The following is a 12,838-nucleotide window of genomic DNA, read 5'->3' on the forward strand; positions in this document are numbered from 1 at the left end:
AACTTCGTTGTGGATAAAACTAGAAGGCTGAATTTTCATTAGCTATGCAGGCATTGTAAAGACACGGTATATTTAAAATTTCATTCAATTTGAACCAGTAGTTTAAGAATTATAACGGGTCAAAGTTACTTAATTTTGTCACTCACTGACTGACTCACTGACTCACCGATCATCAAAACTCTAAGGCACTTCTAGCAGACCTAGAAGCTTCAAATTTGGAATATAAGTAGTGTTTGGTGTATGAATCAAGGAAAAACTAAAATATTAGGGGGCACGGTAGTGCAACCGCCAAGTCGAGTAAAATTTTTCAATTTCGGTCCAGTTTTCTAGATACATAACTGCTGTCTACAAAATACAAAAAGAAATGATATTTGGGGGCACGGTAGTGCAACCGCCAAGTCGAGTAAAATTTTTCAATTTCGGTCGAGTTTTCTAGATACATAACTGCTGTCTACAAAATACAAAAAGAAATGAGATCCCATCAAAAACAATACTTGTCAAAAAAACCAAGTCTCGCAACTCAGTTGTTCTACGGTAAAAAGTTGTGAGATCCATGTAATACCAAGTCACTAGGGTTTCTGCTCGAGCTTTCTCGAACTCGAGAAAACTCGAGAAATTTGGCTTCATTCGAGACGAGAAAAAAATTACCGGAGCTCGAGAATTCTCGAGTCTCGAATTTGAAGCTTTAATATTCTTGAAAGCCTATTTTCTTAGACAAAAGTAAGATTTTAATTATTTAATAGGTGAACGTTGCTTTTAGACTGGTCTAGTCTTTCCTTTTTTACCCTACTGCGTGACGCAAAGGAGTGATAAGTGTTTAACAGCCTATGTATGTATGTTTTTGAAGCACTATAGAGACCAAACTCCTGGGTCGATTTTTATGATTCGCACATCAATCTATTCCTCTCAGTCCGGCGAGTGTCACTAAAGACTATCGTTAGATCTGTTTTAACTGTAAATATATTAACATGGCCAATTTTTGGCGCTATAATATGTATTAAAAAAATACCTCAAAACCTATCGAGTGGGGTATCAAAATAAAGGGTTTTTAAATAGCTTGCAAAATGTATTTTCTTTAACTAAAAGATTAAAATAAAAATATTATTGAAAAAAAAAACCCCAACTGGGTAAAAATGAACTGAGAAGATAAAAACAAGACAGTGTTCACAAATGCAGTCGGAAGCATCAAACACTTATCATCATCATCATCAACAGCCCTTTACACTCCACTGCTGGACTATGAGCCACCTCCGCGGGAAGAGTAGGGGTTGGTGACAAATGTATTCTATTCTGCCGTCACCACACGGCTTATTATCACCCACTACTTATCACCAACAAAAAAAAATTGTCATTGATGCCATCGACTGTATTTGTGAACACTTTGTCTTATTCCTATCTTTTCAGTTCATTTTTACGTAGTTGGGTTAAAAAAAAACCCGGTGTTTTTAGCAAAGGACATCATCCACGTTTCATATATTTTTGGTCCAAAATCAAGAGTGCCGGCCAACATCAAAAAGTGCTGTATTCTGACAGAATACGTCTGCCTTAGCATTTGTTACTATGGCACCAAAGCCGTAGCTCCACTGTGCGTCGAGTATTTGAGATCTAAAAGTCATCGACTATTCATACATTTTTTGTTCAAAATCAAAAGTGTCGGCCAGTAAAATAAAAAGTGCTGTATTCTGACAGAATACGTCCGCCTTAGCATTTGTTACTATGACACCAAAGCTGTAGCACCACTGTGCATCNACGATTCATACATTTTTTGTTCAAAATTAAAAATGTCGGCCAATAAAAAAAAGTGCTGTATTCTGACAGATTACGTCCGCCTTAGCATTTGTTACTATGACGCCAAAGCTGTAGCACCAATGTGCGTCGTAGTATTTGAGATCAAAGTCAGTCGTTTCATATAATTTTAGAACTCAAATACTACGATGCACAGTGGTGCTACAGCTTTGGTGCCTTAGTAATAAATGCAAAGGCATGCTTTATTTTTTGGCCGGCACTTTTGATTTTGGACCAAAATGGATGATATCCTTTCAATCGATTTCAACAATTTTAATTAAAAGACTCGAGACCCGAGAAAACTCGAGACTTTGGCCTCGAGAATTCCCGAAACTCGAGAATAAAAATAGGTCGAGAAATCAGAAACCCTACAAGTCACTAAATAATTTAATTTACACGTGTTTTCATGCGATGGCCAAGTCAATATATTTATGTAAAACGTTAAAGATTTCCTGGCCTGGACTTGGTATTACATGGATCTCACAACTTTTTACCGTAGAACAACTGAGTTGCGAGACTTGGTTTTTTTGACAAGTATTGTTTTTGATGGGATCTCATTTCTTTTTGTATTTTGTAGACAGCAGTTATGTATCTAGAAAACTGGACCGTTTTTGACGGGATACTATATGTTTAATATCCTATGTAATGACAAGGTAATATACGTAGGTAAATAATAGAGGTGGAATCTTTATTTCTGAGGCCCGCGATACAAGGACAGCTTCAAGCTGCGACTGTATAACAAACGTAAGTAGATCCTTTCATCCACAAAGACGCGCCCCACCATTCTTCCGCGAATGTTTGAGTGTTATCAGTACGCGCTAAATTATCCATCAGTGCACACGTACACTACAATAATGACGCTCAGATTGCTCGGATCAAACTCCCGCACCCCGCGCTTCTCTTGACCAAAAATTGGTGAGGCTCGTCTTCGTGGATGAAACGATCTATATCCTAAGTACACAAATACACGGAACTGCTCGAGCAGTTGTGACTGCTAGGTCGTTTGGCAGCACGGTAAAATTTCAATTGACTACGACTGCAAGAGCAATTGGTTTATGTTTATCACTGGCTAACTGCTCGAGTTGTCCGTGTATGGCGGGCCTAAGTTTCGATTACATAACGGGACATGCACATAGTGTTTGTGTATAAACAAAATTATTTTGTGTATGAATACGGAACACAGACGATGGTATGTGTCAGAAATACTGACATGTTTGAAGGAACTTCCGTTGCTTGGCTCTACGCAACGAAATATTTGTGACTAGGTGTGGATAGTGGGTATATGAATACAGAATACATGCAAATAGCAGGAAAAAGTTTAGAAAAATAAGATAAACGATATGTCGAAACCACTTTTTTTCATTATCAATCTAATCTCTTGACAAAGTAATAAGGAAAATTGTATGATTATTGCAAAAAAACTTAGATATCTCAATTTAATAAATTTATAAACACACATGAGTATATTCCAGAATTTCCAGATAATATTTCAAGTAAAATAATGCCATAGCTCGAAGCAAAACAGCCAGTTTATATTTTTGACTACACGTCACTGTACAGTCACGTACAGTTTAGTCCCAAAATAGTTGAAAGTAACTAGAATATAATATTATCCTTTTAGCAAGAAGAAAAAGCTAAAACAAAGCAACCATTTTAGATGAAACATGGATAATTTTAAATCTACTAGCTAGTAAAGCAGCTAGTAAAGATATAAATTAGATAATATCTGAAACTGTTCAGCTCAGAGACTAGCTGTTTTGTTTAGGCTGTGTACCAAGTGGGAGATGATAATGTCTTAAGATAAACCGGAGATGAAAGCGCCAGTAAGCCGTAATATTTACGTTTATCTTTAACGAGTTTATCGCGACATCATCAACAGCGTAATGAAATATCTACACGTGATAGGTAAAGGCAGCACTGACAGGTTAAAATTGTTATCTATTTTTGATCTGGATGGATTACCGAGGTTCGGAGGTGATTTTTTCGTTAGTATCGCGTATCTCCAGGTCACCTAGATACATTCCATAGTGGCCATAGTAGCTGTAATATACATTTAGGTACATACAGTTACCAATTTTGGTGATAAATAGGCATTTTGTATTAGTTTTTGTATAACGCCTTAACAAAAACAAAGGGTAATATTTTGGTGTTATACATAGATTACGAATATAAAAAATATATAATTTAACTAATTAAGACATGACAAAAAAACTGAGGTATGTCTCGTTTCTGTCGGGTCTGGGTTTTTTTTGTATGGGGATTTCGTTTGCGAACCTAAACAATCACCTTGACGACATAACACAATGCCGCGCGAACGCGATCTAAGTGCTGGTTTCAAGAATGGGTCTGTGTTTCCCGTGCCCCTCCCGTGCATTACATGACAGTTGGTTTCTAAATTGGTACTAATGCTATTCCTCGTTCATTACAGGATCTCCATAAAGCGCGGCGTGGCATTAACCGGTCTTGGATTCGCGTACTTCACGTCACTATTCTCGCTGCTGAACCTGGCGGCGCTGTCCACCGGCGCCGGCGCGCGCTTCCGCCACGCCTACCGCCTTAGTGTTGGCGACGTGCTCGACATCACCAACAAGTATGTAAAGCCCGGTCGCCGAGCACATAGAATTTCGTCCAATGACCCCAAGCTACCGATCCTTATCGTTCGCAGTTAAGCCAGTTAATTATATTGCTGTCGCGCTTGCACACTCACTGCGGCCGCCCGTCGCACAGTCGCGATTGCTTAGTCACACCGGTGTGGACCGATGACATCGTAAAGGTAGCAGGAAGGCGCTGAACGCAGGCCGCTCCCAACCGGGCAACATGGAAAGCTTGGGAGAGATCTATGTTCAGCATAGGACGTCCTGTGGCTGAGATGATGATGATGAGTGTCAACATAAAGACGCGTCGTACATTAACAGTTTGAGCAGATAGTCAATACATTTCTCACCTCTCGTTCCCACCGCTGCAACTCCTGTGTATCCAGGATCTACAGCTTGACTGTCAATATAAACCCAACCAGTGAAGGTCAAGTTTGTATCAAGCCTGTATTTTTTTGTATACAGGCTGAGTGGTTGAACGCCTAGCTACGTTTCTCTATGTATACCGGCTTTTTCTTTTTTTTTTTGTCAGGAAAATACATCAATTTGTATACCCACGAGCTAGTGGTTCTTCCTGCTAAAGGGGCAGGACCTACCCGCTATCTACTACCTACGCTAGTGATCTCCCACTGTAGGCGTTTTGCCTCAAGCAAGATCTATGTATACCAGGCTAAGGCTCGGTGATATGCTAGCTATAGTATTCTTATCTGTATACCCCCAGACTGGTGTCAGCAGTGCAAGCGGCGCTGTCGTGCGCTACGGGAGCCATCGTGTGCATGTGGTCGTGCACGCGCGACTTCATGCGCTCGTCGCACTTCATGTCGGAGGCCTACGCCTGGTTCGGCGCCGCCTACTTCTTCTACGACATATGGTCCATGTACATGGTGAGTGCGCGCTAGCGGAGCGGAGCGGAGACTGGTGTCAGCTGTCCAAGCGGCGCTGTCGTGCGCGACGGGAGCCATCGTGTGCATGTGGTCGTGCACGCGCGACTTCATGCGCTCGTCGCACTTCATGTCGGAGGCCTACGCCTGGTTCGGCGCCGCCTACTTCTTCTACGACATATGGTCCATGTACATGGTGAGTGCGCTAGCGGAGTGGAGCGGAGACTGGTGTCAGCAGTGCAAGCGGCGCTGTCGTGCGCTACGGGCGCGATCGTGTGCATGTGGTCGTGCAGTAAATAATTTTTTTGATAACATGGATCTCAGAGTGCAATTTTGGTCCAAATTTACAAATTTTAAATCTGTTTATAATGTTTAATCCCAAATGCTTTTATAAAGAAACTTTGATTATAAAAGAACTATAATAAACACTTTTATTATTTACATAGTAATTTTATTCATAAATTGCTTACAAACAGATTTACAGTGATTTTAAATTGGCTTACCAGAGTATTGGCCGCGCGTGTATTGGTGTAAAAAAGGGGCGCGTGTACTGTAGTGTTAAGCTCAGCAGTGGATATAGCTGAAATACATCTTTTCGTTGCGCCAAAAGTGCTTTAAATGCCAGATAAATTGAGACAAACACATGTCTCGACACTGATTTTCACTGTGCGCCCTCAGCCATTACCTTACCATTTAAAATACTTACAGAAAATTATTGAATTTTCCCAGGTATACGTCCAAATGAGTAATAGCGCTGAGTGGAAGTCCAGGTTCCAGAAACGCGTCTCCAAGAATGGCGAACTGGTTTTGTCTTCCGGAGACGGAGCGCGCAAGAAACCATCCGCTTCCTTCCTGGAATACTGCCGTCATGAGCCTGTGATCCTCATGCATCATCTTTTCATTGGAGGTTTCGGATTCCTGGTCATTGTGGTGAGTTTGTTTGTACGGCGAGCTGGTGCTATCCTCTGGAGACGGAGAGCGCAAGAAACCTTCGGCCTCATTCCTGGAGTACTGCCGTCATGAGCCTGTGATACTCATGCATCACCTCTTTATAGGAGACTGGATTCCTGGTCATTGTGGTGAGTTTGTTTGAACGGCGAGCTCGTGCTATCCTCTGGAGACGGAGCGCGCAAGAAACCCTCGGCTTCCTTCCTGGAGTATTGCCGCCATGAGCCTGTGATACTCATGCATCACCTCTTTATAGGAGACTTTGGATTCCTGGTTTATGTGGGATATGGAGGTCTACCACTGATAGAAGCTAAGGTGGAATTGCTTCTTTCCGAGCGGTTGTCATGTTCGGAGACAAGGTCCAAAAGTATACCATCCTCTGGTGCTGTCCTCTGGTGACGGAGCAGGCAAGAAACCCTCTACCTCCTTCCTGGAATATTGCCGTCATGAGCCCGTCATCCTCATGCATCACCTCTTCATAGGAGGGTTCGGATTCCTGGTCATTGTGGTGAGTTCTATTATTTTGTCTATTTATGTGGGATATAGACATCGTTCATTAAAGAAAGTTATGGTGGAACTGCTTCCTTCCTTGAAAGGTCCAAAAGTATACCATCCTCTAGTGCTGTCCTCTGGTGACGAAGCAGGCAAGAAACCCTCGGCTTCCTTCCTGGAGTACTGCCGTCATGAGCCTGTGATACTCATGCATCACCTCTTTATAGGAGACTTTGGATTCCTGGTTTATGTGGGATATGGAGGTCTACCACTGATAGAAGCTAAGGTGGAATTGCTTCTTTCCGAGCGGTTGTCATGTTCGGAGACAAGGTCCAAAAGTATACCATCCTCTGGTGCTGTCCTCTGGTGACGGAGCAGGCAAGAAACCCTCTACCTCCTTCCTGGAATATTGCCGTCATGAGCCCGTCATCCTCATGCATCACCTCTTCATAGGAGGGTTCGGATTCCTGGTCATTGTGGTGAGTTCTATTATTTTGTCTATTTATGTGGGATATAGACATCGTTCATTAAAGAAAGTTATGGTGGAACTGCTTCCTTCCTTGAAAGGTCCAAAAGTATACCATCCTCTAGTGCTGTCCTCTGGTGACGGAGCAGGCAAGAAACCCTCGGCTTCCTTCCTGGAGTACTGCCGTCATGAGCCTGTGATACTCATGCATCATCTTTTCATTGGAGGTTTCGGATTCCTGGTCATTGTGGTGAGTTTATTTGACGGTGAGCTGGTGTTATCCTCTGGAGACGGAGCGCGCAAGAAACCCTCGGCTTCCTTCCTGGAGTACTGTCGTCATGAGCCTGTGATACTCATGCACCATCTCTTCATTGGAGGATTCGGATTCCTGGTCATTGTGGTGAGTTTTATTTGTCTGTTTATGTGGGATACAGAGATCGACCACTAACTAAAGAAAGTTATGGTGGAATTGCTTCCTTCCGAACGGATGTCATCCTCGGAGACAAGGTCCAATGAGGGCTATCGTTTTAGCGCTCACCAGTTAGCGCCACTGTAGAGTAAGGTCCTGTCATTTGCTAGTAGCGAAGACAGTGGCACCAACTGGTGAGCGCGAAAGTGGTAGGAGGACTATCGCATTTGCACTCATCAAGATGGCGCCGCTGTAGAGTAAGGTCCTGTCAATCGCCAGGGGTGCCAACTGTTAAGTATAAAAACGATAGCCCTCATTGTATACCATCCTCTGGTGCTGTCCTCTGGTGACGGAACGCGCAAGAAACCCTCGGCTTCCTTCCTGGAATACTGTCGTCACGATCCTGTGATACTCATGCACCACCTCTTCATAGGGGGCTTCGGATTCCTGGTCATCGTGGTGAGTTTTATTGGATCGTGGTGAGCATTTTGTCTTTGTGTTCTTTGAATGTCAAAGGATCAAAGCTCTGGCTTTCGAAGTTACGTCCCGAAGTTGTCTCAAAGACAATAATGTAAACTAGTGCTGAGAAGAAGCAAATTCGTGGCGGTGGGACGTTCGGTGTGGATCCGCTGACTGGAAAGAAATGTGGTCTGACGCGGACTGGACGTTGTGGAAATTCTTGGGGCCTTTGTCCAGCTGTGGACGTTTTCGTTGACACAAAGAGTCAACTAGAACTATGAAACTAATTGTATATTTTTATTTTCCGCAGTACTTCCGCGGCAGCTTCGGCGACTGCACGTTCGGCTTCGTGTACCTGATGGAATTATCGACTCCTTTCGTGTCCCTCCGAGGCATCCTGTCACGGCTGCGGCTGAAGGCGTCGCGCCTGTACCTGGCCAACGGGCTGGCCATGCTCGGCTCCTTCCTGCTGTGCCGCGTGCTGTCGCTGCCCTACGCCTGCCTGCTGTACGCGCGCGCGCGACGCCTGCCCTACCTCGAGGTGAGTGGCCTCTGAGGCACCCGTCGCGGCCGCGGCTGAAGGGTCGCGCCTGTACCTGGCCAACGGGCTGGCCATGCTCGGCTCCTTCCTGCTGTGCCGCGTGCTGTCGCTGCCCTACGCCTGCCTGCTGTACGCGCGCGCGCGACGCCTGCCCTACCTCGAGGTGAGTGGCCTCTGAGGCACCCGTCGCGGCCGCGGCTGAAGGGTCGCGCCTGTACCTGGCCAACGGGCTGGCCATGCTCGGCTCCTTCCTGCTGTGCCGCGTGCTGTCGCTGCCCTACGCCTGCCTGCTGTACGCGCGCGCGCGACGCCTGCCCTACCTCGAGGTGAGTGGCCTCTGAGGCACCCGTCGCGGCCGCGGCTGAAGGGTCGCGCCTGTACCTGGCCAACGGGCTGGCCATGCTCGGCTCCTTCCTGCTGTGCCGCGTGCTGTCGCTGCCCTACGCCTGCCTGCTGTACGCGCGCGCGCGACGCCTGCCCTACCTCGAGGTGAGTGGCCTCTGAGGCACCCGTCGCGGCCGCGGCTGAAGGCGTCGCGCCTGTACCTGGCCAACGGACCTCGAGTTGAGTGGCCTCTGAGGCACCCGTCGCGGCTGCGGCTTAAGGCGTCGCGCCTGTACCTGGCCAACGGACCTCGAGTTGAGTGGCCTCTGAGCAGCGTTGTCAGACGTCCCGATTTTGGCGGGACGTCCCGATTTTTAAATCAAATTTATATGTCCCGCGCGGGACAGGCTCGGTCCCGCTTTTCGGATAGAGACACTCACTTCACCAGACTATTGTTTGAAACGCCATTTAGTATTCTAAAGAATTTTTTTTTTCGATTTTTGTTTTTGTTCTTTTTTTATTCTAAAGACGAATTTAACGATAGAGTAAATCTGATTTTAAATATTATTTTTTTGTTAAAATACATTTTCTATGACTACTTTTGCTATCTATTATCACGTAAACGTAATTTTAAGTCAAATAAAAAGATAAATATTTGAAAACCTTTGATTGTATACGTTTTTTTACTATGTCCCGCTTCTGACGGAAGAATCCCTCTATTTTCACTCAAAAAGTACCAAAGTCCCTACTTGGCGAAATAAAAAAACTGGCAACGCTGCCTCTGAGGCACCCGTCGCGGCTGCGGCTGAAGGCGTCGCGCCTTTACCTGGCCAACGGACCTCGAGATGAGTGGCTTCTCTGTGGTCATTAACCGCCTCTGTGGTCTAGTGGTAAGACCACCTGCTTCAGACGCAGAGGTCCCGGGTTCGATTCCCAGTGGGGGCAGATTTTTCTGTTCGGTTTGGTTGGTGGTAGGGCTTGTTCTAAGTCCGCCTGGCTAGCTACCACCATCTTACCTAAGTCTGTCGCCATAACAATAATGTTAACAGCATTGTTGTGTTCCGGCAGTTAGAGGTAAAATAGCTAGTCCTCCGTGGTTGAGGATTCCGAGTGAAGCTCGCTTTCACCTTTTCGGCCTGATCGTCACTTACCATCAGGTGAGATACAGGCCAAGAGTTCCTCGTTGTGGATTAAAAAAAAATACCGAGACAGGGAAAGAGAAGGCGATAATACTGTCGTCTCGTCATCATCGTGGAGTCAGCTCACAAGATAGGTCTCCATATTTGATACTTACTGTCCGTGGTGAGTATCCTTTCAAGGTTTAAGTAACCTTTGTTTCGTCACCTGTCATCCGCTTTGCATTGGAGGGAACCTTAACTTCGAACTCCTGTATTCTTCTGTTGAATTTCGTTGCGGTCCCAATGACAGTTTAACTTTCCCCCGGGACAAACTTGACCTTCACTGGTTGGGTTTTTATGGCGGTCAAGCTGTAGATTCTGGCTACACAGGAGTTGCAGCGGTGGGAACGAGAGGTGGGAATAGTCCCGTTGACGTAAGCGTCCTCTGCGGCCCTTTTTTAAAGGCAACATAATAATATCTCTTCGTATCACTATTACAGAAGCTATATCACTCGTCGTTTCAGCCAATTGACGTCCACTGCTGGACAAAGGCCTCCCCCAAGGTTTTCGTAATAAACGGTCCTGCGCTGCCCACATCCAGGCTTGTCCCGCGACCTTAACTAGCTAGTAGGAGGCCTGCACACGCTACGTCTTCAGAAGCTATATCACTGAATCTGCTGTTTCCAGGCCGTGAAATCCCTACCGATCGGCTGCAAAATCTCCATCTGCATCCTCCTGCTGCCCCAATTATACTGGTTCTACCTGATGTCATCCGGCGCCATCAAGATGTTGCTGGCTCCTCGCGACGCGCCGTCGGCCGGCGACGCCAAGCACAAGCGCAGCTGATGCCGCCGCCGCCGCCGCTAGTCGGCGCCGCCGGACCCGCCGGGCCCACGCCGGTACCCGCCGGACACACGCCGGAACCCGCCGGACCCACGCCGGAACCTTCGGCGTTTACGTGCGGTGAGTCGTAGGGTGGTGTAAGGTGTGGTTTGGGCATGCGCAGACGCCGGTTTTCTATTCAATTACTACGTAGTTATATGAATCTTTTAGTGCTGGGTTCCGGTGGCCTAATTCACGTATTTTGAGCAAGATCTCGCTGACGTTCAGAAGTCGTCCCATTGAAAAACAGTTCTAAAGCCTGGTCCGTGAGCACGTAGAATCCTGTCCAATGACCCCAAGCTGCCCATCCTTGTCGCTCGCACGTAATTATGTTGCTGTCGCGCTCGCACACTCACTGTGGGCGCGCGTCGCACAGTCGCGACAGCAATATAATTACGCGCGAGCGATAAGGATGGGTAGCTTGGGGTCATTGGACGGGATTCTACGTGCTCACGGACCAGGCTTTAGATCCGTATTCACAAGGGTCATTTTCGATAGAACGATTACTCGATAGGATCGCAACTCAGTGTTTTGTTGTCGTTGAAGTTTTGTTACGTTGTCCCATTGAAAAATAGTTCTAAATCCGTATTCACTAGGGTCATTTTCAATAGAACGACTACTCGATAGGATCGCAGCTGAGTGTTTTGTAGTCGTTGAAGTTTTGTTACGTGAATAAGGCTACTGGGCGGCTACTCCAAAACGCTGTTTCGAGTCTTATCTGTCTCCGTCGCTCTAGCTTTGTGTGAGAGGGATGGCAACATTCGAAACTTCGGAGTATACTCTCAGTCTTTTGTTTGGTAACTCCGTACATCCGTTCGTTATAAAATTGTACGTAATTAAACTGATATAAAAACAATGTAATTCGTACATCCGAGATTATGTACATAGGCGAATATTACATACAGGGTGTTTCAAAATTAGCACAACGGTAGTAGCTGGGTCTAAGACTCATCATCATCGATGTAGTAGTAGTAGTAGATTTTGGGACACCCTGTATATTTTTCATAATGGTTCTACCAGGGCATGCCCGATGTCACACCGTTAAGAAGTCTGTAAACGATCGATTACGCACTCGGTAAGATTTTTTATTTAGTTAATTGGCAACACAGTAGCGTGATATTAGGCGATGTTGCCAGTGTAGCCAACAAAATAACCGAAAAAAAGTTGATCGCTTACAGACCTTTGGAAGGTACGGCGTTCGCTGTATTAGTTGATATGACTTAGTGGTTTGTATTGTTAGTCCGGCACCCCTATTCTCGACATCGATTTCGCCTAATCGATATTGAAAAGACATTTGATTGATTTTTGAGCCTTATTACAAAGGTAATAACAGAGTAAATACAAATGAGTAGGTCATCTTCATAGAAACGCACCGAGCGCGGTTTGTATGTGAGCGCGCCAATATACATATGCGGCGCGCACGCACACACTGACAAAATTCGGCGCAACTCCCCGCTAATCCCCGCTAAATTTTGTCAGTGTGTGCGTGCGCGCCGCATACGTGTTGGCGCGCTCACATACAAACCGCGCCCGTGCGTTTCTGTGAAGATGACCTACTCATTTGTATTTACTCTGGTTACTGGTAATAAGATCGACAGATGCTTGTCCATGGTGATCGGGAGAAATCGGCTCGATGGTAGAGGACCAGTTGCTGTCGTTTATGCCACAACACTGTGTGCTAAAAATAGTCCCCACGGACTACACACTTTATTGGCCGATAGTATTGGCTTTTGATTTGTTTACGGAATCGGCCGATACCGAACCGATACAATATGTGCACTTCCATACGCGTTAATACTGTTTAACAGCGGGACGAAACGGTTGGCCAATAACGGTATGCTGTCTACGGGGAGTCTAATGCCCGTTTTCACCATCAATCCCTAATTTTTAAGTGACCCCCTATGGTAACACATAATTTGAATTTTGTTTTCAATCATCA

The 12,838-nt window shown here is 45.6% G+C and overlaps 1 protein-coding gene across 1 annotated transcript; it reads left to right on the plus strand.

The window, feature by feature from the left end:
• The first annotated feature begins 4,088 nt into the window (after window positions 1-4,088).
• On the plus strand, window positions 4,089-11,143 carry LOC114360805 (uncharacterized). The gene is made up of 9 exons (XM_028315602.1): window positions 4,089-4,129; window positions 4,214-4,375; window positions 5,101-5,277; window positions 5,470-5,533; window positions 5,990-6,190; window positions 7,234-7,566; window positions 8,345-8,575; window positions 8,918-9,064; window positions 10,705-11,143. Exons 1-9 carry the CDS (start codon window positions 4,089-4,091, stop codon window positions 10,861-10,863), a joined length of 1,515 nt encoding a protein of 504 aa, XP_028171403.1. The 3' UTR covers window positions 10,864-11,143.
• Window positions 11,144-12,838: the final 1,695 nt, after the last annotated feature.

Source organism: Ostrinia furnacalis, unplaced genomic scaffold (assembly GCF_004193835.3).
Source record: "Ostrinia furnacalis isolate ACB-3 unplaced genomic scaffold, ASM419383v2 OfSCF5175, whole genome shotgun sequence".
In the NCBI taxonomy this organism is placed as follows: domain Eukaryota; kingdom Metazoa; phylum Arthropoda; class Insecta; order Lepidoptera; family Crambidae; genus Ostrinia; species Ostrinia furnacalis.